General features: G+C 52.6%; 1 protein-coding gene across 1 annotated transcript; it reads left to right on the forward strand.

Moving 5' to 3' along the window:
- The first annotated feature begins 1,386 nt into the window (after positions 1 to 1,386).
- Positions 1,387 to 24,774, forward strand: NT5C1A (5'-nucleotidase, cytosolic IA). Its single transcript, XM_030865384.2, has 6 exons — positions 1,387 to 1,571; positions 8,496 to 8,663; positions 9,130 to 9,259; positions 10,833 to 10,955; positions 13,183 to 13,367; positions 15,071 to 24,774. The coding sequence occupies exons 1-6, from the start codon at positions 1,446 to 1,448 to the stop codon at positions 15,434 to 15,436; spliced, it is 1,098 nt and encodes a 365-aa protein (XP_030721244.1). The 5' UTR covers positions 1,387 to 1,445; the 3' UTR covers positions 15,437 to 24,774.
- The last annotated feature ends 492 nt before the right edge of the window (positions 24,775 to 25,266 follow it).

Here is a 25,266-nt window from a genome sequence, read left to right on the forward strand (position 1 = left end):
GGGCAAAAATGGAAGCTGCAAAGTCTCTTAAGGCTTAAGCTTAGAAATCACACAGCATCACTTCTACAGCATTCTATTAGTCAAAGCAAGACGCTGGGTCAACTCAGATTCAGCTCCACCTCTGGATGGGAGAAGTGTCCAAGTCACATTGCCAAAGAGCAAGCAGGATGGGAGAGAGTTTGAGGCCATCTGTGGAAACAATCTACCAAGCCTGGAGAAGGACAAGTCTAAACATACTTCCCCCAATCCTAAAACTTTCTGTTATGATTATTTCTCCTTTTCTCCCATGCAAGGTTTGGTTGGTTCCTCCCAGGTCATGATGGAGGCTGGGCAGACCCCTCCATTCTGTACCCCATCCCAGTCAGACGTCCACCAGGCTAAGCCAGTATTTTCTCCTGCTGCTCCCAGCCACCTTTGCACACTTCTAGACACACACAGAGATGCCCCTTGTCTGCTTCCTAGCCTGTGCCTTGGAATGAGGGGCATTAATGTCTGCACCTCGGGGTCTGCACCAAGGAGGGCAATGCCCTAGAACTCCACGATGTTGGTCCAAGACTCTTGGGTTCCTAGGCTCCTTTCCTATCCTCTTTCAATCCAGCCACTTCATGGCGTATAACTAACCAAGCTCAGCAGGTGGTACCTGGGAGTGTGCGGCCCCTGCTGGCCATCAAGGGGCTAGCAGGAACCGGGGTCCCCGGGAGTCTCTCTGGTCTGGGTCCCCGGCCAGGCCAAGGGGAGCCTGGTCTCGCCACCGACTTCAAGGGCCCCTCCGCCTTGGTGGGGAAGAGCTTCCCAGTTGGGCCCTCCGCTGTGCCCCCAGCTAGGAGCAGGCTCCTGCTCGTGGATGGAGCTGTCCATCCACCACCTCCTCCCCCTCTGCGGAATGGACTAGGGTTTGAGGGACGAGGACGCCGCTCAGGGTCCCACTGTCCTGGCATCAGAGGGGAAAGACGGGGGCTAGCTTTGTTTTGTGGGGGCGGCTAGCTTTGCATTTTTTCCTTTGTGGATCACCACCCCGGGGGAAAAAGTCGGCAGGTCTCCCCTTCTCTCGGTGCCGAATAGCTCATCGAAGAACACTATCCCCGCAATCCCGAACCCGCAGCAGCCCGCAGGCCCGGCTTAGGCCCCCTCCTCCTGCGAGCCCGAGGGTCCAACCGCCCCCACCCCCCATTTCGGGCGTGGGGCGGTCGGGGAAGGAGAGCGCAGCTGTCCTGAAATACACATCCACCAGCAACAGCAGCAACGCACCGGCTGCCGACAGGGCGAGCTGAGCACCCCAGCGGCCCCCCCCACCCCATCCCGCCCTCCGGCCGGCCCGCACGCGCACTCTCCACCGCTGCCCGCCCCCTTCTCACGCCTGGGACGCGCCTCCCTCCCGCAGCCCAGCCCCGCCGGCTCCGCTCTCCGCAGCCGCCTGCTCCGGCTGCGCCAGATCAGAGCCGAGCATGGAGCCTGGGGAGCCCCGGGAGCCCCGCGAGCCCGCGCCGGGGGCAGGGACCGCCGCGGCCCCGCGCTGGGAGGAAGCCAAGACTTTCCACGACAACCTCGCGCCCAAGAAGAAACCCAAATCGGTAAAAGCAGGGCATGGGTATGAGGGAGGGCAGGGGGCGGGTCACCGGAGGGGGGGTCGTCAGCCCTCTGGAGAGGGACCCGTGGTGCCCCTCCGAGAAGGGACGCAGTTCCTCGGCACCAGAATGCGCCAGGCCGTTGGCACGGGCTCGGGTTTATTTTTGGAGCTCTGCTCTGGTGTTTTTCTTATCCCGGGTCTCGTGTTCCACGCCAGGATCCCCCTCCGTCATGCTGTCATCAGGGCCCAGCTCCAGGCCGCGGCCCAGCCCCTCCCCTTGCGGGCAGCCTGGGGCGAGCGGACAGCATTTGTTGGCAAAGCCAGTCAGCGGCGCCTGCGGAAGCGCCCCGGGCTCAGGTAACCCGACTCTGAAAACCCGGCTCCTTGCTGTGCGCTCCGGTTTCTGCCGTCTGGGCACCGGGCTCCGGACCCGAACCTCTGCGTTTGGGGTCTGAGTCAAGGTCCTGCGCCTTGGGCTCGGGGTGCCGGGTTCCCCGCGTCTTAAGAGGAGGGAGCTGCCCTGGAATCTGCTCTCTGCGTTTAGGGGCTCTGCGTCCCTGCTTCTGGGATCCCGACGCTGGACTCTGCTCCCCAGCTCCGGGCTCTGCTCGCCTCACAGGGGAGCCTTCGCTGGCATCGACATCTCTGCGACCTCAGTGGTCGTCTCATCCCTTGGGGATTCACACAGAGGAGGGAGCTCGTCTCCCCATTGGACAGATTCATGATGCCCTCGTTGGTCCCTGGGCCTTGCTCACTCCAGCCTCCCAGATCTCAGAGCTTGGGAAGGGGATAGAGGATCGAAGCTGGCTCAGAGCATCCTCCAAAGAGCTCCAGCCTGAGACCCTTCCCATAAGGCCCACCCTGTCAACAGTCATTCCCCCAGAGCACCTCCAGGCCTGCCCAGCAGTGCGGATTGAGAGTGAATTAGACTGAGTCCCTGCCTCAGGAGCTCACAGAGACCCTGGACATGGTGAGTGCTCAGGTGAAAGACCCTAGCAGTGGGAGCATAGAGGCGGGAGTGACTGCCAACTCAGGAAGTCTTTTAGAGGTGGCATTTGAGCTGATTTTAAAGCCTGAGTAGGTGGACTTTCCCAGGCAGAGAGGGAAACAGGCTGGGCAAAAAGCATGACTGATGTCTTTGAAACTGAGAGGTTGCAGGATCTGAAGGAGAAGAGTTGAAGTGATGCCAGAGACCCACAGAGGGCCTTGAATGCCACATTAAGGAGTCTGAACCTTATTCAGTGGGGTTAGGGGTCTTAAAACTAGGTTCCATGAAGCCCCATGTTTCAGGAGGTCTACCCACATGTGAAGCCAATTCATTTTCTTTCTTCCTCAAACTATGTTTTACACAAGTAAAAATAGGTGATAAAACTCAACTTACTCAAATGTGTTGTTGGACATTTTAGCACCTTGGAGACTGCCGACATATTAACTTATGCTACATACAGGTTGATTACCGTTTTAGCAAACCTCAGAATAAAGCATTTCCTGTGATCGGTTTTAATACAAGAGTATCTTGAGATTGCTGACAATCGTTGCTGAGTCTCCTGAGGGTTGTAGTTTAAAACAACAAAACAAAAAAAGCCTTTTACCTGGGGCTTCCCTGGTGGCGCAGTGGTTAAGAATCCGCCTGCCAATGCAGTGCACATGGGTTCGAGCCCTGGCCCAGGAAGGTCCCACATGCCACGGAGCAACTAAGCCCGTGCGCAGCAACTACTGAGCCTGTGCTCCAGAGCCCGCATGCCACAGCTACTGAGCCCACATGCTGCAACTACTGAAGCCTGTGCACCTAGAGCCCATGCTCCACAACAAGAGAAGCCACTGCAATGAGAAGCCTGTGCACTGCAACTAAGAGTAACCCCTGCTCGCCGCCACTAGAGAAAGCCCGCGTGCAGCAATGAAGACCCAATGCAGCCAAAAATAAATAAATAAGATAAATTAAAAAAAAAACAAAAACAAACCTTAAAAAAAAAAGGCTTTTACCGTTTGCAACCACTTATTGGTGTGAATCAGGGCTTTCTCAATGCTGTGCAAAAACCGACAAACTGAAACAGAAACAAACTGACTAGATGATGAAGCTTAAATCCACACTGGTCTCCTGTATTCATTGGTTGACGTGATAATAAATATAGCGTGAATATGTAATACATTTGAATTTATGGTATAAATTTATACCAATAAAATATGGTACTATATGCTTTACATATTGGGGCTCCTTGCAAGAGTTCGTTTGCATAAAATGTCAACCTACTTTTAAAAAAAGTATGAAAACCATTATGGAGCTATGGCAGGACTTTTCAGCAAGGGATTAACTCGGTCCATTTTCATTTTAGAAAGGTCACTCTGAGGCTGTGTTGGTGGATGGATTGGAGAGGGTGTGTCTGGTAGCAGGCAGATCAGTGAGGAGGCTGGTCCCTGCCTGGGGAGGAAGCTGTGGGATGGAAAGGAGGGGATGGACATTGGGAACTAGGGTGGTGCGTGGAGCACACCAATCTGTTTCCTCCCCAATCACCAAGGAACCCGGGAGCTCAGGCCCAGTCGTCAGTTATGACCTCTCGGTCAGCCCCTGGCCCTCACTGTTCTCTGGGAGGCAAGGAGACTGGTGGCTTCTTGGTCCCTACTCCTTCCTGCAGAAACCCCTCCCCCCTACAAGCTATTCTGGGGGCTTTGGGCCTCCTGGGCCCCATCAGGGCCTGGCCTAGGCTTATTCTCATCCCCAGGAGCCTGAGTGAAATATTTAACCCGCAAAGGCTTGTAGGAGGCCCTCACCTCATGAGGTCAGAGGACTTCCTCAGTCCAAACCTGTTTTGTTCCTCTCTCCTCCGGCAGCCTTTCTCACTCTAAGTCCTTCTAGAAACAACAGCTTTTGGCTATGTTCCTATCTTGGGCCCAACAGGCAAAATCACTTTGGCCTCAGTGAGAGCTCCTCAGGCAGGCTGGGTGGGGCTGGACTGCCCTCCTTTATCCCTCCATTCCTGTCCCCCAAGCAGGAGTAATCAGCTGGACCCCCCAATCCCCCCCCACTCCAGTGAAAGACAGGGAGAGCTGGCAGCACCTTGGCTCCCTGGAGCCCAGTTCCCAGGCTGAGTTCCTGGTCTGGGGTAGGGGGTCTCTCTGACCCAAGCTTCAGTCTGGCATCTGGACTTCTTTCTGATTTCTGGAGGAACTGTCTCTAGATGCACCTGACATCACGGGACGGGGTGGCCTCCCTCTGCAGCGAGGTCCAAGGGGGTGTCTTAGTGCTTGGCTTCTCCCCAGCTCCAACCAGCCCCTTTCACTTGTTCCTTCAGCTCCGCCTGGAGCCCAGACAGGCTGCTTCTTTCTCCCAGCTGGCATTCCATATTTCCCACAGCAGCTCATGCCCACTAGGCCCTTAGACTTCTCCTCACTTGTACAGAGTCAGAGCAGGCTGAGCAGGGAAGCAGGGTCCTTGCCCTGGGGCCCTCCATTCTGGGAGTAAAGAGAGCCCTGCCCTGAGAAACCTCGCTCTGAGGGCATGGTGCCCCTCACCAATTCTCCCAGATCTGAAAAGGGAGGGCTGGGGTGTGAGGAGAGTCCCAGGGAAGTGCCTGAAGTAGCAGGGGTTGGGGTCTTCTGCGAGTGATTGAGGAGGGGCATATGGGGGTAGGGTGCTGCTGTGTGGACAGAGGCCAGGCTGGAGGCCAGAGACTTGGAATCTTATCCTGGCTCTTCCTTGACTTTGCTGGGTGACCAAGAGTAATACTCTGCCCCTCTCTGGGCCTATTTCCCCATGTGTAAAAGAAGGAAGTGGAGACTCCTGGGACCAAGGCAGCTGGGATATTTTTTTTGCAGTGGCCAGAGGTGGGATGGGATGGGGTCTGGGCCGGTCAGCCGGAGGAGACCCAGAACATAGCAGTTTGGCAGGGACTGTGGGACAGAAAGTGACGAGCGAGACCTTGGCTGGCTGCCTGAGCTGGAGCCTCCGGCTTGGGAACCTGCCTGAACAAGCTGGAGGGTAGCTGGCTCCCTGTCCTTGAAGGGGTGTTGGGCCTGGCCCTGGGGCAGTAAGCCCAGGGGCGAGGCAGTCTCTGCCCTTGCCCTGAAGGCCAACAGGCTTCCTGGGTTTATGAGAGCGGGCCTCCCCACGCCCCCAACCATACCCTTCCCATCCCTGGCCATCCGTCTATCACCCCTTTTCTTTCATTTTTACCTTCGTTCCCTGAAGGCTCACGGTGGCTGAGGGGTTTGGGAGGTACCCAGCCCAAGAACACACAGACACTTGGGGGTGGTTGGCAGCTGGGAGAGTTACTGGGCTGAGCCCCAGAGGACAGGCACCTGTCCTGCCAATGCCTTATACTCACCCTGCTGGGCCCACACACTGTCTTGGTTGGGATAAAAGTCAAATGCAAACTGAGGTCCACCTCCTGAGTTTGGGGACTCTGGTCTTCTCTTCCTACCTTGAGGTTCTAAAGCTTCATTAGCCACTAGCCATTCATGGCCACTTAAATTTAAATTGATTAAACTTAAAATTCAATACAATTAAAGGTTCAGTTCCTCTGTCTCACTGACCATATTTCAAGTGGCTCCCTAGCCACATGCAGCCACACGGAGAGCACTGGACGTTTCCATTATCACAGAAAGGTCGATTGGACAGTGCTCTTCTAAAGCATGCACAGATCTCTGCCTTGGGGATAGATCATAAGCTCCACGTGGGCAGGGATCACAACTGTGTGATCCCCGCCATGTCCCCAGCACAGTGCCTGTCACATGGTCATCACTCAGTGTTGTCAACTGATTGGGACCCAGGCTTGACTCCAGAGAGGAGAAATGGGGTTGAGTGCGTGACCTGCGGGCTGTAAGGAACAGGCCAGCATGCAAGGTCCATTTATGAGTCTTGCCCCCAACTTGAGTCCCTGTTTCCTCATCTGTAAAGTGGGAATCATAGTCCCAGGATCGCTCAAGTCACAGAGATGTGGTGGGACTCTCTGGGTGTCTGTGAGTCCCTTGGGGACCCCAGAGATTATGAAGGGTCCAGCTGCTGCCTGTGGTGGCATTCCTCTCTCCCCATTCTGCTGGAGGTGCCAAAGGAGTTCTGAGGCCCTCCCGGGCCCCTGAAAGAAGGCCTTCTGCAGTCTAGCACCTGCCTACTCTTCTGGGCTCAACTACATTCTGCTCCCATGCACAGAGCTCTGTTCACCTTTGTGAAGGCACGGCGTGTGTGCACACCTCCTCATGCCTTCCTTCGCCCCACTCCTCCTTCAAGGCTTTGCTGAAACGCCTCCTGTCCTATGACAACTTGCTCTGAACGCTTGTCATCGAGACTTTGCTTTCACCTGGTTCGAGCACTCATTTCAGTCCCCTTTGCTTCTCTGTTTACCTGTCTTTCTCCCCTACCAGCCTGTGACTCTGAGGGCAGGAGCCAAATCCCTACCAGTATCATTCTCAGGCAGAGCCCAGGTGCTTGGCACAAAGAACTAGTAAATGTTTGTCAAATTTGCATCAACCGAAACAATATTCTCTGAGCATTTACTATATTTCAAGCAATTTGAACAGAGGAGGGCACTGCACTGGAGTTTCTAGTTCATGTTAAATTTGTCATGGCAAATACTGTCTCCCATTAAACTATATTGCTTAAAAGTTCAGAGACATTAAATATTTACTAAGCACCTACTCTGTGCTAAGCACAGTTCTGAGCACTACAGATACAATATATGAGCAGGATAGTCCTGGTTCCTGTTCCCTGAGAACTTAAGCATGGTTCCTGCTTCTAGAGCTCTGTCTAGAAATAGAAATAGTTAAATAAGTAATTATAATTTAGTGTTTAATTTTACCACAAAGGAAATCCTTAGGAGAGGTAGCAAGCGCATGGCTAGGGGTAAGGGAAGGCTTCCTAGAGGTGACTTGTAGTTTGAGACCTGAAGCCTGGATGGAAGTTAGCTGGAAGGGCAGTCAGGGGAAGAGCACATGAGGCAGAGGAAACATCATGTGCGAAGGCTCAGAGAAGGTAGGGGGGAGGCGTGCTTAGACCTGAGAAAGTCAGATTGAGCAAAACGGGGTAATGGGAAGGTGACAGTGGAGACAGAGGTAGGGTCTGTCATGAAGGGCTTCCTACTCCATACTCAAGGCTGCCGATCCAAGTGTGAGAAGAGTGGGTAACTGAAGGGGGAGGCGGGGCATGATCAGATCTGAATTTGGGAACAATCCCCTGACAACACTATGGACCACGTATTGGAGGGAATGAGAGATGGTGATGGGCCGGACCATGGTAGGGAAGACAGAAAGAAGTGGATGGATTCTGGTAGAGTTGGCAGGTTTTGGTGACTGATTGATGGAGGGAAGGGGGTGAAGGAAGAGGGAAGACTTGCGGTTGACTTCCGGGCTTCTGGTCTAGGTGATGAGTAGTTGGTGGTGCCAAGTGTTGAGATGAGGAAAGCGGGGAGGGGACCAGGTTTGGGGGTGGAGAGAATGCTGGGAATTCAGCCTTGGGCATGATGAGTTTGAGTGTCTATTAGTCAACTGGGGCAGTTAGATATATGAGTCTGGAGCTCAGGAGAAAGATTTGGGCTGGAGATAGAAGTTCTTATATAATTGTCATGTTTCTGGGCACCGCTTCTTCCTAAGGGCATGTAGCTCCCATTTTATAATGGAAACCATCTGGAGACCGTCTTGAGCATCTGTCATACTTTGACTACATACACTGTATTCATTTTTCTGTCGAGTCCAGATGGCTGGCTAGATCGCAAACTCCCTGAGGGCATGTGCCTCCCATCTGATCGTCCTCCTCCGTGGGGAGCCATCAACTCCCTCAGCCCCCAGTTGGGTCCTGCACAGAGGGGGTCCTGATCTAGGTCTGCCCCTGCCCAAGGCTGAGCTCCTTAGGGCAGAGCTGGACCTGTGTCTTCTCCCTGTCCCTGAGACCTGCCTCAAGAGAATCTGAGAGTCAGCCCCTTCTCCTGCGCCCCTGCAGCCCAAGCCTCAGAATGCTGTCACCATTGCTGTGTCTTCCCGAGCCCTGTTCCGCATGGACGAGGAGCAACGGATCTACACGGAGCAGGGTGTGGAGGAGTACGTGCGTTACCAGCTGGAACACGAGAACGAGCCCTTCAGCCCTGGGCCGGCCTTCCCCTTCGTGAAGGTGAGGGGCAGTTCCACCACTGGCCATACGGTGCCATCGTGGGCGTTAGAGAAAAGCACTCCCATGGGTGTATGAGTAAGGAAAAGGGGTCCCCTCTGGGCAGATGCCACCACACAGGAGCATAGCTTGGCAAGTGGACAGCCATTGTGGGAAGGAGAGGCCACCCCATCCTCTGGACTAATGCAACCCCACTCCAGGTAACCAGCTTAGTGCATGGAACCTGAGCTGGATTTCGACCCCCACTCACCCTTTTAGTGAGGCACCCCTGGGCAATAATCAACGCGCACAGTGGCAGAGACTAGGAGGAGATAGCCCGCGTCCACTGGCCTCACCCCGAGCCTGGCCCCGGACCTCCCCTCTCCTCCCCGTGTTGGATCCCAACTCACCCCCCCTCTCCAACCCTGGCTACCAACTCCAGGCATCAGTCCCTGGGGGTCTGAGCCCGAGGGTCCACTCTCCCATCCAGGCTCTGGAGGCTGTGAACAGGCGGCTGCGGGAGCTGTACCCTGAGAGCGAGGACGTCTTCGACATCGTCCTCGTGACCAACAACCACGCTCAAGTGGGCGTCCGTCTCATCAACAGCATCAACCACTATGGTGAGCATGAGGGCTTTGGCCATGACACGACCCCTACCGGACACCCGGGGTTGGGGTCACACCTCTGCAGGGTGCAGGTAAACCCACTGGAACCTCGAGCTCAGAGGGGTGTTGGTAAACAGGCCCTTTTGTGTAGCCTGCTTGTGTAGCGTTGCCGTATTCAGGGTGTAAATAGTCCCACCGTGGCTGATGTCAAGCTACCAACAGTTGGACAATCTAACTGGCTCCAAAAGTCCCTGGATGCTTAACGTTCGGCTCTTGCAAGCTGGTACAGGCTGGCTCCAGCACATCGCTGCACAGGCCCCACTCCCTATGTGATTGGGCAGGGCTGCCCCTGTGCCTCGGCTTCTCTCTCTGCAAGGGGGCTGACAGGCCTTAAAGTCTGCTGGCAGAGGCAGGTGCAGTCGTCAGAGTGAAGGGACTTTGTGTCTTAGTCCAAACTCTTGTTTGAAAGTAATAGACCCTCCAGAGCCAGACCTTTCAGCTGAAGAAAATGGTGTTTTTTTTTTTTTTGGCTGTGCCGCATGGCATGCGGGATCTTAGTTCCCTGACCAGGGATTGAACCTGTGCCCCCTATGTGGAAGCGTGGAGTCTTAACCACTAGACTGCCAGGGAATTCCCGAAAATGATTTCTTATTAGGTTACAGGTGTGCCTCTTGGAACCACAGGGAAGGAAGTGAAATTGGGCCCACAAAGGCCTGAATCCCAGTACTGGCAATCTCTCCAGGGCTTTTTTTTCTCTCTGGACCACATGAGCCCTTATTTCTGCTTCTCTCAGCAAATCTGTTCCTTTTTTTTTTTCTTCTTTTTTTTCTGTCTCTTTTTCTCTTTCTGCAAACTAGGTTTCTCTGCTTTTCATGAATATGGCCCAAACCGACAAGTTTACAAGTCCTTGTTCCTTGTTTTCAGCAACCAAGAGAGGCCAGTTGGCATTTTTAAATCCTAATTTCAAATTGTTAGGAGCAGGGGTGATGTTCAAAATATTTAACCACCTTGTGACATAAGTACCGAGGAATCAGGACAGACACCACCTATGGTACTGGGGCAGAGTCCTGAAGGACCCCTGCTGTGCCCTTCCACTGTGGACACTCCTGTGTGAGGGGCTGGGGTAGTGATGGGGTAACTCAGTGGGCTCAGAGCAGCAGCCATTTATCAGCAAGCAAAGTTTTACAACCTGCACAGACATAGGTACTAGGTGACTCTCAGCCCAGGCTGGGAGGGAATCTAACTGGCCCAGCTTGAGTCAGGTGCCTACCCCTATCCAGTCAGCTATGACCAGGTGGGACCACGAGCCACGAGGCTGGGACCTACTTTTGTAGTACTGTGATCCCCTGAAAGGGGATATTACTGTGAGCCAGGCAGCTCCTCCAGAGATGTGATCATCCCCATTTCATGGTCGAAGAATGGAGGATCTCAGAGAGGGGGAACGCTGGCCTAAAATCACTCAGAGAATCACTCTGCTGCCCCACCACCACTCAGAGCCAAGATGGCGTCCATTGAACACGGAGGGACCACTCTGAGGCCCTGAGGGTTGACCCAGGCATCACCTGGGTACTCTCTACCTCCTCTCCAGACCTGACCATTGAGAGGTTCTGCATGACAGGCGGGAACAGCCCCATCTGCTACCTCAAGGCCTATCACACCAATCTCTATTTGTCGGCTGATGCAGAAAAAGTGCAGGAAGCCATCGATGAAGGTGAGTCAAACTGGGGAAGGAGAGTGTGGGGAGTCTGCCTAAGGGGTCTCAGAGATGGGAAGCCTTGTCCTAAAGCTCTGAGCAGGCTCTAAGGGTTGCCATGGTAACTGGAAGGGGAGGACCGTCCTTAATTCCTATGACCAGTCCTGTAAACTCTGAGAACAAGGCCTCACCTATTTCACTTATTGCCCATCTATTCCACTGTCCCACCTCCTGCCCTACCATGTTAAGGATGCCTTTACTCATCAGCATCACCCAGCTTTCCGTTTCCATGGGAACCCTCTTTACAGCCCAGAAAGCTACTCCCTTCCAAGAATCTTCCAGGTCAGTAGGAGTTCTAATTCCTGTGTGACCATGGGCAGCCTCTGTCCTTCTCTGGGCCAGTGAGGAGGGAAATCAGTACCTAGTCCAGCCTGAGCAGTAGAGTCTGGGAAATGGCCAGCATCCCAGCAGCCGGGCCGGCCAGTGCTGAGGTGAGGTTAGAGACACAGCTGCAAGCGCGTGTGTCTTTCAAGGGGCAGTTTTGGGGATGGTATCCATAGTCTCCTGACAAGGTGTGTTTCCCTATTGTTCACGGAAGAAGACAGGCTCGCAGGGGAGGAAGAACTGCCCCACTGCCCGAGAGGGCTCCTCAGGCTGAAAGCTACTGTTACTTATTTATTTTGACATTTTATTGGAGTATAGTTGATTTACAATGTTGTGTTAGTTTCAAGTGTACAGGAAAGTGATTCAGTTATACATATATATATTCATTCTTTTTCAGATTCTTTTCTCATATAGGTTATCACAGAATCTTGAGTAGATTTCCCTGTGCTATACAGTAGGTCCTTGTTGGTTATCTATCTTATATATAGTAGCGTGTGTATGTTATCCCAAGCTCCTGATTTATCCTTCCCCCCAGTGTTTCCCCTTTGGCAACCATAAGTTTGTTTATCAACCAACGATATGTTTACTTTCCTCTTCCTCTTTCATGCTGTCTCCTGCCTGGAAGCCTGGCCTCTCTCCCGCTGATGCCTCACTCCCCTGAGATGCTTGGGGTTCCAAGAGACTTTCTTTAACCAGGAAGCGGAAGCCATTTCCCTAGACAGATGTCACTCCCTCTGGTTGGGGTCTTGGCATTGGTCCGTATGTGTGCCTCTATATGTCTATAATTTAAGCCCAGGCTAGGGAGCAGGGGATGGTCAGGAGGCAGGCCTTCCCCAGGTCCAGTGGTTCTGGTTCATCTTGGTTCCAGCACTGGCAAAGCTGAGAAGGTTCCTGGCCGGATGTCCAGGGCCTGGGCCTACTTATACATCCTCAGGCTAGTGAAGTTGTGGTGAGGTTGGCATTGCTCTTTCCTCCCAAAGCTCTACCTCTGTCCAGGCCTGCGACCCTAGATTCCCAAAGAGCAGGGCTGACATGGCCTTTGGAGAGGTGAAGAATCGGGGATGGGCTGAGCCCACTGCCTGGGTCTCCAGCCTCCTGGTACCGCTCTTTGCTGTCCAGTGAGTTCTAGTTGGAGCCAGGGTTCCCAACAGGCATACTGGGCCGTCTGGAGAAGCCGAGTCTGTGTCACTGTGGCGGCAGACTGAGGGGGTGCCCACACCCACCTCACCACAGACTGCAGCCTAGAATCTCAGCCCCAGACAGAGCTGAGCACCCTTAATTTTATCTTGGTCCAGAGAGGGTGAGGGACTTGCCAGAATCAACAGCAAGAGAGTAACTGAGGCCCAGCCAGGGTCGGGGCTCCTTCCCAGCCCCCCTGTAGACCTACATCAGGGGCCTGTGAGGAGCTCCAGGAAGGACAGTGGTGGCCTGGGGGACTCGTCCTTCCATCCAGGACTGATGTTTGTCTGGTCCATACCAGCATGAACTTACTAGATATTAAAGTATTGAAATTCCCCCATGCCGATTGATAAATAGCTCCTGCCCTGAGTCCTCTGAGTGTCCCCTGTTCCCTGGGACACCTCCCGGACCTTCCCTCAAAGCAGCAACTAAAAGGGAAACCCTGGCATGGGCTGGGGCCTTCAGAGTCCTGCTCAGAGCAAAAGCCACTATCCATTCTTACTGGCCCCTTTGGAAATATTCCGAATATTAGCCCTCGTTAGCCGGCCCCTGAGTCCTAGGTGAGGCAAGCAGGGCAAGGATAGCCTGAGATAGCCCTCTCCTGGCCCCCAGGCAGCTGAGGCAGGTGTCAGGGCCTTATTACCTAGACAAAGGCAGACAATGCTTCCCTTTCTCTGCCCAGGGATCGCAGCCGCCACCATCTTCAGCCCCAGCAGGGATGTGGCTGTCTCCCAGAGTCAGCTGCGGGTGGCCTTCGATGGGGATGCTGTGCTCTTCTCAGATGAGTCGGAACGCATCGTGAAGGCCCACGGGCTGGACAGGTTCTTCGAGCATGAGAAGGTCCACGAGAACAAACCTTTGGCCCAGGTGCTCCACACACTCCCCAGAACCCTTGGGTGGAGCAAGGAAGCTCCCCAGAACCTGTCCTTGGCTGGAACCTCCAGCCCAGAACCAAACCCCAAGCTCAGCCCAGAATCCAGCCAGGTCCCCTCCCTAGGCCTCCGGCCTGCCTCCCTCTCACCTGACCCCTGGGTCCCCTCAGCGAGCTTCTACCTCTTCTTTGAGCTCCCATCTCTCTCACTGCATTCCCATCCCCGCTTTGAAGCCCACATTCTCTCTCTAAGCCCCTCTCTGAAGCCCCTACGTCTTCTTTGCAGCTCCGTTATGAGGTCTCCATCCCCATCGCTTCTCGGCCTTTTGGCTAAAATCAAGTGTAGGTCTCTATCCCCTTCCTGAAACCCCCATCCTCCCTCTAAGCTCCCAGCTCCTCTCTGAAGACTCCATCCTCTTTTTGAGGTCTCCATCCCACCTCTAAAGTCCCCATCCCGCTCTGAAGGCCTCATGCTCTCTCTCTGAAGCTGCCATCCTCTCTCTGGAACGCCTGTCCCTCTGAGAGATTCCCCCACTCCTCTGAGAGGGATCCCATCCTGCCAAGAAGTCCCTGCTTCCCTCACTGAAGGAAAGGAAGAGTTGGGCTGGTGCCCTTCATTGGGGCAAGGAGATCCAGCTAGTGTGGGGTCTGGGCAGCCCATCTGCTTTGGGCCACACCAGCCCTTCACACCTCCTGCCAGCCATCCCTTGGCCAGGGGCTCAGAGACCCTTACTCACCCTTAAACTGCTCAGAGTGTCACTGAGAGCAGAATACGCCCTAGAGCTGGTGGAATTCCTTGGGGTTGGAGCTACTGGCATTCTCCAGCCCTCCAGGGAGCTCCTATCTGTGCTTTTAACAAAAATCTGGGTGCTCAAAAACCCCAAATCCTCTCTCTCCAAGAGCTCAGCAGGCTTCAGCTCTGACTCCAGAGTAATCGTTTCGTTTTCTCTCTTGTTGGTTCCCTCTGAAATCCTTGGCAATCCAGAGTGGGACGGTTTTTCCACTAAGTGGTAGGCAGAGCCCCAGGAGACCACTGCTTGCCCCAGGTCACCCAGCAAGTGAGGGGTCTCCAAGATTAGAAACCCACCTTTCCCGATTTCCAGCGGCGTTACGGTTTTCTTCTTCATCATCCTCTGGTTCTTTATTCACACCTCCTCATGAAGCTTCATTGCTCCAGGCACTGTAAAGAGTAAATCCTTTCCCTGACCCTACAGAGCTGGAGCACGACACCCTGAGCCACTCACCTGCCCCAGGGGCAGGGTTGATATCGGGCAGTGACACATGGGTCTGTCTGTCGCAGCTAAAGTCCATTCTGATTGAAGGGTGCCCATGCCATAGTTACTAAATACTCTTAATATCCTCCCTGCTGCTGAGCACAAAGGCCACGCTTAACGGAGTTGCTGGACAGACACCCATGTACCTGGTGGGTTGCTATAGAAACAACCCTGGTATGGTTTTTCTGACGCAGACATCCCCAGTCACAGCAGTATGGACACCTAGACTGCCATAGGGACCCACAGTCCAATTGATGCATGCAGTGGCCCGAGCAGGCATAGCGGAACTGAGAGATTTAGAGATCCTGAGAAGCTTTCCCACCCCGAACAGCAAGATCCTAGTGTTATAGGTAGGAGCCCAGCAGTGGAAGGGGCAAATGTTTGGGAGATGGGTGAGCTCACAGTGTTCCTTTGCCTTCTCATAGGGCCCCTTAAAGGGTTTTCTGGAGGCTCTGGGTAGGCTGCAGAAGAAGTTCTACTCCAAGGGCCTGCGGCTGGAGTGTCCAATCCGCACCTACTTGGTGACGGCACGCAGTGCAGCCAGTTCTGGAGCCCGGGCTCTCAAGACCCTGCGCAGCTGGGGCCTGGAGACAGATGAGGCCCTGTTCCTTGCGGGAGCGCCCAAGGGCCCCCTCCTGGAGAAGATCCGCCCACATATCTTCTTTGATGACCAGATGTTCCACGTGGCTGGGGCTCAGGAGATGGGCACAGTGGCCGCTCACGTGCCTTACGGTGTGGCGCAGACACCCCGGCGGACCACACCCACGAAGCAAACCACATCTGCACCGTAGCTGAACCACCAGCTTTGCTGACCCACGTTGCTCCAGGCATGGCTCCATGTCGTACACGTCGCCCACTGGACACTTCTAGTTCCTCACCTCTCTGCCCTTCTGCATGTCCGCCCTCATCCCTGTGAGTGAGGTACTTGTAGGAAATTAGGCAGACTGGTCCGGCATTCTCACCAGCTCCCCTTTTGGGCAAACACTGTGCCATGATCCTGGCTCAGAAAGTAAGACTGTGCAGAAAAGCTGGGTTTCAGGGGGAAGTTGATGGGACTAAAGGTGAGAGGGTCAGAGCAGCAGGATGCCTCAAGAGGAGCTTATAAAACTAGCTCAGTGTAGTACAAAGAACACTGCTTTGAGAGAGATGGGATCTGGCTTCTCAACTTTGTCCTGGCATTGTGCACGACTTTAAGTTTGAGGTGACTTTAAGGATGAGGTGACTTCCCCCTGCGGTGCACTGGTGAACTCTCCGTCCTTGCAGGAGCCCCTGCAGCCCCTTTGTCACCACTGCCAGGGGAGAACTCTCACTGCGTGTTGAGTCAGCTTCCCCACCTTTTAGGGGGTTTTCAAACTCTCCTTTAGCTAAAGAAGCTTGGTTTTATAAGATTGCCCTCTTTGAAGGAAGGATTCTGAGCCAGGGCTTCTCCTGATACATATGGTACCTTTGTACAAATTATAGAAGGAGGCTGTCTCTAGAATGAATTGTGAAAAGACAGCCCTTCCTCTGGGCTGACCTAGACCACGCTGGGGCACACAGCTTGGTTAGCAGGATATAGGCTGGATTTTGGCCCCTACCGGCTCCTCAGCCCAGAGGCCTTTGTCAAATGGGCAAGGCACACAGTCATCCACAGCAACCTTCCCTATAATTTTACACGTTTGGAAACCACTGGATGAGATGACCTGTCTACTTCCTGTGATGCCTTAATCTGAGTCATCAAGGGTCAGCTGCCAGGTGCAGGGTGTGTGGAAGGAGGGAGGGAGGGAATTTAACCTGCATGCAGACTCTCATCCGTCCAACAGGGGGCACTGCAGGCCCTCCCTGGGAAGGCGCTTTACTAGGCCTGCTCAGTGCTTCCTTCGCTTTTGCTTTTTAGCCAAAGTTAATTTGTTGCTGCCTATCAACCCCCTCACCTCAGCCCTCACTCCCTCAATGACTGTGTCCTACTCTGCTTGCCAAGCAGCCCTGCTGGGGGGGAGAGGTGGAGAATTGGTGTTTAGTGTTGTGAGCTCAAATGCAAGGGGAGAAACCTTAGGGGCTGAAGTGGGAGGTGGTCCAGGCTGAGCCCAAGCGAAGGCCTGCCTGGAGTGATATAGGAAATGTGGGGAGGTCAGGTCTGATGCAGTGACTGGTTAGAGAGGAAGGAGTTGCAGTGTGCATTAGCAAGATTCTCCAGCTATGGGATTGTGATTGGAGGTAACGAGCTCTTCGTCACTAGGATGCTGTCAAAGGGACTCCAGGATGAGGTGACCTCCCCCTGCGGTGCACTGGTGAACTCTCCATCCTTGCAGGAGCCCCTGCAGCCTCTTTGTCACCACTGCCAGGGAAGAACTCTCACTGCTTGATGAGTCAGCCTCCTCCTTTGCTGACCAGCTTGGCTTTCTCCGGAGAGAGGGTGGGACCTCCAAAGGCTGGTCCCTCAGGAAGACCCAGAAGGGGTGAGGAGACGTCAGTGGTGGGGACTGATTGCCCAGCTTCCCGGGCGAATCCCAGCTGTGAGCAAGCACTTTATGAAGAAAGCCAAAGGTGTCATTGGAGGTGCGTGCAGGGGAGCTGGAACACTTCTGGGGGCAGGAAAAGGGGTGACAGGCCACATGAGGCCTGACCTTTATCCTTTTGAGGACTCAGCCCAGGGTCTGAATGGGCACAGGTTCTGGGCAGTGGAGGGCAGGATCGTAACGTCAGAAAGATAACGCAGGAGGGAGAACAAAGTCAGAAGACTGAGGTGGTTCTGGAAATGAGCAACAGTTTGGGTGAGAAGAGAGTCCTGGGCTGGGCTTGTCCTGTCAGTGCTGGAGCGGCTGAGAGGCTGGCCATGGGGAGGAAGGGCAAGGCTGTGCTGGGTGTCTGGGCACCGCCAGGGGACGGGCAGGTGACGAGGGTGTCCTTGCACAGGGTCATGCCATCCACAGCCAGGATCCTTCTGGCCAACAGAGGAGGCCTCAGGGCAGAGGGTCTGGTTTGGAGCTCTTTCCTCTGCCGAAGCTCCCAGCCCAGCCAGAGATACTGTGAGACCTAAGGACAGCCTCCAGCAAACCGAAAGGAAGTGAGAGAAGGAACTCAATCCCAGTCAGTCTTGACCTTGGCCGAACCACACAAAGGCCTGCTTCTCCTTCCTCTGGGGTCAGAATCACCCCTTGGGGGAGCCTCCAGGGCTCACAGAGCCAGCTGGTAGCCATGAGAAGCCTGCAAGGCTGGGCACAGCCGAGGCTCACTTCATGACACTAGGCTGTGTGACCAGGGTGGACACACGCGCTGCGAGGGCAGCACCGATGTCACCTAATTAAGATGCACCGAGGGATGCTGAGACCAAGAGGTCCTGCCCCCAGGGCCTCACCATAAACACACCTGATTCTTCCAGGTCTCTCAGGAAGCAGGAAAACGTGATGTGGGAAGCAGCAAGATAAGGCACCGTAAAAGCTGTGTATTTCACTGGAGCACTGTTAATAGACTTGGACAGCCCTCAGCGATGAGAGACACTAGGGTCCAAATTCTATTATTGAAACCATAAAAGAGCATTTCAGGCCTGGAAGAAAGCTTTCAGTGTCTGGAATAAAAGGCCAGAAGTCCTGGGGGCAGGCTTAGACAGCTGCCAGACACACCTGCTGATTGTTTCAAGGGATGAGGAGATGTCCTGGGGAGAACATCGCTTATTGTATCAGCAAGCAAATTAAAAAGCCGCGCAGGCACCAAAGCCCCAGGCCCAGCCATGGACTGCAGCACTGGGCCCGGGGAGCCACAGCTCCTGACATGCAGAACCCCTGGAGCCCAAAGCACGGCACCCCAACAGCGCCTGCAGAGCACGTCCCAGGAAATTCTTGCCAGCCAAGTCCCAGACCCAGTGGAAACTGCCACTTAGCAAAACAGAAGCCCTGTTACTATGCACTGAGATTGCCAAGGTCACTGCAAAATAGCCCTCTCTGCTTTCTGAGAGCCCAATCAGAATGATGGGGATGTAGCAGAAGAAGTTGAAACCAGCAAGAAGTGTAAATCCAAGCTGGATCCAGCATTATAATGATACTCAACTGGTGTGCACCAGTCCAGCTAAAGTGGCGATTAAAATATTGAAATGCCTCCATAACGGTTGCAAATAGCGCTGGCCTGAGCCCCTGACTTCCCCCTCCCCATGGCCTCAGCTGCCCTGGCCCCTTCGTCTTCTCACGATCCAGCAAAAAAGGGGCTCTGGGAGTCTGTGCCAGCATGATGGCCAGTGTCCACTCTGTTTGGGGGTCCCCTGGCCATGCTGGCTTAGAGAGATTAAGTAAGTTGCCCAAAGTCACACAGCTGGTAAGTGGCAGTGGGAGGACTCAAGCTCATGTCTGTCTGATGCTGGGACTCAGGCCCTTAACTCTTTTGCCATGCGGCCCATAGGTGCATAGACGTAGCGAGAGAAGCTTCATAGCAATGGCGTTCCCTTGACAGTCTGTTAACGTGTTGACCCCCTGCATGTTAATATACTATGATAGACTCGAGAGGGTACATCTTTGTTGTAGCTTTCTAAATAGCTCGGAGGAATTTAAACTAGGGCCAAACATTTGCAGATATTCTAAAGCACCTCCAGACAACCCCAAGTTCTGTAGAACCCAGTTCTTATTGGGTTAATGCTGGGTTTGGCAAGCAAAGCTCCTTGGCCAAATATAGCCCACCACGTTTTTGCAAAGAAACTTTTATTGGAATACAGTCATGCCCATTTGTTTACATCTGTCTTCAGCTTTCAAACTATAGCAATGGAGTCGAATTGTTTCAACAGAGACCAAGGAGCTGGAAATATTGGGTCAGCCAGAAAGTTCATTTCCATCCTACGAAAAAACCGAACGAACTTTATGGCCGACCCAATATTTCTCTGGCTGTTTGCAGAAAGAGTTCGCTGACCCCTGGGTTAATGCAAACATCCCTGGCCCGCTCCTCAGTGGGACAGTCCAGCTTACATCCACCTAAGCATTCGGAGGTAGAGGCTGGCTTGTTTGCAGAGGGGGCAGCACAAGACATCTCTGTGCCCATCTGCAGGCATCGTCAGGGATGGCAGGCACTAACTGAGAGCCTTGATGCTAAACCCAGCAGACCCTTGGCAGCGGAGGATTGACGATTTCAAAGTTTGACTATTTTCAAGTGACCCGTGGCCTGTTGTAATTTGGAATGTTTGAGGCACACATTGGATTTTAGTGTGCTCTCCCAAGCTGCTGGGTGAGGGGCAGGGAGCAGGACCCCTGGCTAGGGCTGAGCCCAGCTGGCTGGCCTCTGCTCAGCACGGCTATGTAGTTCTCAGCTCATCATTGCCTTTGAGGGGCCTCTTGAGAAGTAATAAGGGTTGGTAGATGGATGGGCCTTAGGTAAATATTAATTTTGGGTAAAGTGAAGTGCCCCATGTTGACTTAAGGACCCAGATCTAACAAGTCATCTATATGCTCTCTGTGGAAGCAAGAACAAGCTCTTCAAGAAGATGGTCCCAGTGAGGACTTCAGCTGGCTCAGAAGTGACTGATCAAGTGAGAGAGAAAACTCCAGTGAAAGTTGGAATGACAGTTTTCTTGTGGTATTAGGGAGTGAGCAACAAACACGCATACCCTTATGATGGAATTGTGAATCCGGAGAAATCTGCCGATGTAGGGAATGGCAAGTGTAGAAGTGGTCCTACCTACCGCCATGGTTGCTGGCACTGTTCCATCTTCTACGCTAAGCCCAGACTTGACCTCAGAATCCTTCTCAATCCAGCATTCCAGGCAGCTACTACCAGTGGGTTGGAGTTGGCATGAAAGATGAAAAACCTATGTTGCCATCCCTATTGGTGTTGGATATTGCTTTCCTGGGGGCGTGCAAGGCCCTGAATGTTCATTCCGCAATGTTGTGCTGCAACTCTGAGGATGCCAGAGTCTCAGCCCACTCAGGCAGAACACAAAAAGGAGGAAGAATGGCATCCTGTGTTGGTGGCTTCCTTAGAGGAGGTTGCCTGAGAAGCAGTGTCCCAGGTTTCATGATCTTCAAGCAAAGTACAAATACCCCTCCTACCAGTAGGTGGCACTGCAGGCCAACACTCCACTGCTGGGCATAGTTAATGGTTTTCTCCCCTGGTTACTTTTCTCTCCTTCCATGCTACTTGGTGCCATGCTGGACTCCCGCCAGTAGCTTAGCCAAAAAGGACTTTAGGTGCTGCTAAGCATAACTGTGTGATGAGCTGACAGCTCTTACCAATAACCACTGTGACTGCATGTATGGACACACTCATATGAGTGTGTGCAACAGCATTAAAACTGCATGTATGCATGCTTTTGTGGGTGTATGTAATGGGGCAGATATCCCTGCTGAAGACTGAGTGTGTGTGTGTGTACAGGTTGGTTATCTCTGTTAACTAAGGGTCCTGGGCCCCACATACTGATGGCCAGCCCTGCTTCCTGGGACAAGTTCTAGCTCTCCCTATCATCTCATGGGCATTTGCACATATGCAGTGTGGGGCTCTCTGAGGCCCTTATCTATCTCTCCAGCTTCTAGCCTCTGGCCAACAAGGTCTTGGCTCCTAACCCTCTGCCTCCCCCCCCCCCCTTATCCCTGCAGCCTTGGGGACAAAGTGGTAGAATCAGTTTTGGCTGCACCTGCCTCACCATCTACATTTATTTCTTCCCTCCCCTTGACAGTCCTGAGTCCAACATGTACAGTTGGGCAGACTGTGCACTGAACAAAGGCAGATGGAGCCATTCACACCATGAGTGGTACCTCCTAGGCATCTATAAAAGCTGCCAACTGTACCCAGCTGCCTTGGTCATCTCATGGCCATGGCTAGGAAAGCTGCCTTCTTCCCTGCCCTCCTGGCCCAGCCCAGCCTAGGCTGGGATTCCTTCCTCTGCTTGGGTGTTCTAGGCTGGCCCAGAAGTGACTTACCCTTGGCCTTGATCAGGAAGTATCTCCCTGATGGGCCATCCCCAAGAGGCCTTTGGGTTCAATTTATGAAAATGAAATACGGCTGGCAACTTTTCAGTTACTGTAAGACAAACCAAAACTCTGCAGATGGGGTCGCTGATTCCCACACTCCTGGCCTGCAGGTGAGTACGCCTTCACGGGCCAACTGCTAAGATGGCTCTGCTACGGAATTAGGGTAGAAGCCTCAAGTCTAGATTTATAGCTGCACCAGCTAGAAAATCGTGAGGTTGCCATAGACTGGACACCTGTGCCAGGTCACAAACTCTGATGCCTCCAAGGGCTGGGCGGGAAACATCAATGAGCAAAGAGGATTAGGCAAGGACTGTAGCAAAATGCGGAACACATATGCTGTAGCCTGACACGGTTGCTGCCGTGTGGGAATGTGGCCTGCTGGTGCCGGATATTCCTCCCCATTTTCCAAGAGGAGCTAGAAATCTGGACTTTTAAATGTTGGCAACTGAATTGTGAATTTAGAAAACACTGTGCATGCCAGAGAAACCACATCTTACAGGCCAGATCCGGCCTTTGAATTTCCAGTGTGCACCCTCTGACCCAGGCCCAGCGAATGGGGTTTTTCAGAACTGAGTAATTGAGTCTGAGAATATTACACTCAGACTCACAGAGCTTTGGATCTTTAAGAAAACTTAAAGATAACCTAGTTCATTCCTTGTGTGTTTTAAACTGTGTACGTACAAACTTTTTATTAACAGCACACATATCCTTAAGTTCTAGTTTCTACCTAAAAGCATCTCTGTTCCCCCAATTTAACACAAGATTTAAAATGAAGTCTCGATACAGTAGGCTTGTATCTACCTGTCAGAAGCCCTATTTTATTTATTTATTTATTTATTTTTTTTGCGGTACTCGGGCCTCTCACTGCTGTGGCCTCTCCCGTTGCGGAGCACAGCCTCCGGACGTGCAGGCTCAGCAGCCATGGCTCACGGGCCCAGCCGCTCCGCGGCACGTGGCATCTTCCCGGACCAGGGCACAAACCCGCGTCCCCTGCATCGGCAGGCGGACTCTCAACCACTGCGCCACCAGGGAAGCCCCAGAAGCCCTATTTTTTACCATTTGGTTTATGATAGGTCTACTTCTGTCTTTTGCAAACATGGGCTGCCCTGGTCTTCCTTATAACCTAACTTCTCTGGGTTGCTTTCCATGGTAAACCTATAAGTGCCTCCTTAAACAGTTGGGGCCTGTGTTTCTTCATCTGTGGGACTTCCCTTGCCTGGGGGTGAGACTGCTCACACTTTTCCCAGCTGGGTCCCTCCGTGGTCTGCCCTCAACCTCCAAAGGCCCCAGCTCAGTCTGGCTCTGCGGCATTTGCCAACTCACACGATACAGGGTGCTACGTGCTGGTCAGTGTGGATCCCTCTCACTACTTGTGCTCGTCCCATACCTAATGTTACGACCTGGCCTTCTGCTTCTCAAAAGCCATTCAAATAAATAGAAGACTTTTTCAAATAAACTTAGGTTGCCTTCTTGTCCCCCCTCACAATTGTATTCACAAACTGGCTTAGGGTCCCTTTAAGAAATGCCAATGGGAAGAGTGGATATATGTATATGTATAACTGATTCACTTTGCTGTACACCTGAAACTAACACTACATTGTAAATCAACTATACTCCAATAAAAAAATTTTTAAAAAAGAAATGCCACTGGGGATGCAAGGAGTGAGCAGGCCTGGGATTGGTTCCATCCGTGGGTGCCAGTGTCTCTCCGTAGACCCTCCCCACCCACACGAAGACCACCCTGAGGTGAGATTCTGTGATGGACAGCAGCCTGAGCCCATCAGAAGGCAAGCTTCCTCCAGCAGTGCTCTTGGCGTGGACTCAACGTTCCCATCTGGAACTACCAAGGCGGAGGGACAGGGGGATGCAGTGGGAGGAAGAAGAGGTGCTGAGAAAGCATGTGAGCTGGAGGAAGCAGGGGCTGACTCAGACTCCAGCCTCAGCCCTCACATCGTCCTTCCTCCTGCACCTCAGCCCCCTCCACAGCAAACCCAACCTAGGGCCGATACCTCTCTTCCATCCTGTCCATCACCCTCATTTCTCCCACGCTTCCCTTCACCTCCATCCGCTGAGGCCCCGTCAAGGCTCATCTCACACACAACTTCCTCAACTAGGATCCCTCAAAACTCTATGTATCATGAGGGACGGATCACTTCCTCCCTTGAACAATATTGAGGTCTGCGGTTCTTTCTCCCATAGCCCAACAGAGTATTAGTTATGGGAGCCAGACTAAGTGGCTGTGAATCAACCTGCCTATAACTGAATGATTGAATTCGGAGCTGATAGGACTGGGCCAGCTGTTTGCAGCCAATGTCGTTTCTGAACTGGTTGTAAAGTATTTTGAATATCTCTCTAAAAAGTAAACCAAAGGCATGGGAGTCTTACAGTGGATTAGTTATCTGTTGCTATGTAACAAATTAGTCCAACACTTAACTGCTCAAAACAACAAACATTTATTATCTCACAGTCTTATGGGGCAGGAATCCAGAAGCAGCTTAGCTGGGTGGTTCTTGCTCAGAGTGTCTCATGAGGTTGTCATCAAGCTGTCAGCAGGGCTGCAGTCATCTGAAGACTTGACTGGGGACGGAGGATCTGCTTCCAAGATGGTGCACTCGCATGGCTATTGGCAGGTAGCCTCAGTTCCTTGCCACAGGATGGCCTGAGTGTCCTCACAACATAGCTGTCGGCTTCCCCCAGAGTAATCCAAGAGAGAACAAGGCAAACTTGCTTTAGAAAACTGTCTTTTGTGATACATATATACAATGGAATATTACTCAGCCATAAAAAAGAATGAAATTGTGTCATTTGCAGAGATGTCGATGGACTTAGAACTCTCATACCGAGTGAAGTCAGAAAGAGAAAAACAAATATTGTATATTAAATGCATATTTGTGGAATCTAGAAAAATGGTATTGATGATCTCATTTGCAAAACAGAAATAGAGACTCAGACGTACAGAACAAACGTGTGGATACCAAGGGGAAAAGCGGGTGGTGGTGGTGGGATGAATTGGGAGATTGGGATTGACATATATACACTACTATGTGTAAAATAGATAACTAATGAGAACCTGCTGTGTAGCACAGGGAACTCTACTCAGTGCTCTGTGGTGACCTAAATGGGAAGGAAATCCAAAAAAAGAGGAGATATATGTATATGTATGGCTGATTTACTTTGCTGTACAGCAGAAACTGATGGCAGTATAAAGCAACTATATACTCCAATAAAAAAAAAATAAAGCTTTGAAAAGGCAAAAAAACAAAAACCAAAAAGTCTTTTATGACCTAGCCTCAGAAGTGACATATTATCATGTGTACCATATTCTATTGATCACAAAGAGCAACCTGATCCAGTGTGAGAGGGGACGACACAAGGGTATGAAATGCCAGGGAGTGGAGATAATCAGGGGCTGTCTTGGAGGCCGGCTCCCACGTATTATTACACCCCCATCAGCCTGGTATAACTAGGGGCCTCTACATTTATCTTAATCATTTCCTTTCCACCGGTTAAGACTAGACCCAAATGCAAAAAATAAAATAAAGTTTTAAAAAATACTTTAAAAAAAGACTAGACCAAAAAGTGCCTCCTTGATTCTCCAACCTGAAGTTCCCCACTTCCCACCCAAGTCACCAGGGATAAGGAGAAATGTGGCACCTCATCTTCTTCCTTCCTGATACCCCCCATCCAGCATACTCTTT

This window comes from Globicephala melas, chromosome 1 (assembly GCF_963455315.2).
Source record: "Globicephala melas chromosome 1, mGloMel1.2, whole genome shotgun sequence".
Lineage (NCBI taxonomy): Eukaryota > Metazoa > Chordata > Mammalia > Artiodactyla > Delphinidae > Globicephala > Globicephala melas.

Excerpts from the sequence above, each read along its gene's own strand:
- NT5C1A (XM_030865384.2), top strand. The coding sequence starts at position 1,446 with ATGGAGCCTGGGGAGCCCCGGGAGCCCCGCGAGCCCGCGCCGGGGGCA. Across the intron at positions 8,664-9,129 it reads CGGCCTTCCCCTTCGTGAAG|GCTCTGGAGGCTGTGAACAG; the intron begins GTGAGGGGCAGT and ends TCTCCCATCCAG. Across the intron at positions 13,368-15,070 it reads AGAACAAACCTTTGGCCCAG|GGCCCCTTAAAGGGTTTTCT; the intron begins GTGCTCCACACA and ends GCCTTCTCATAG.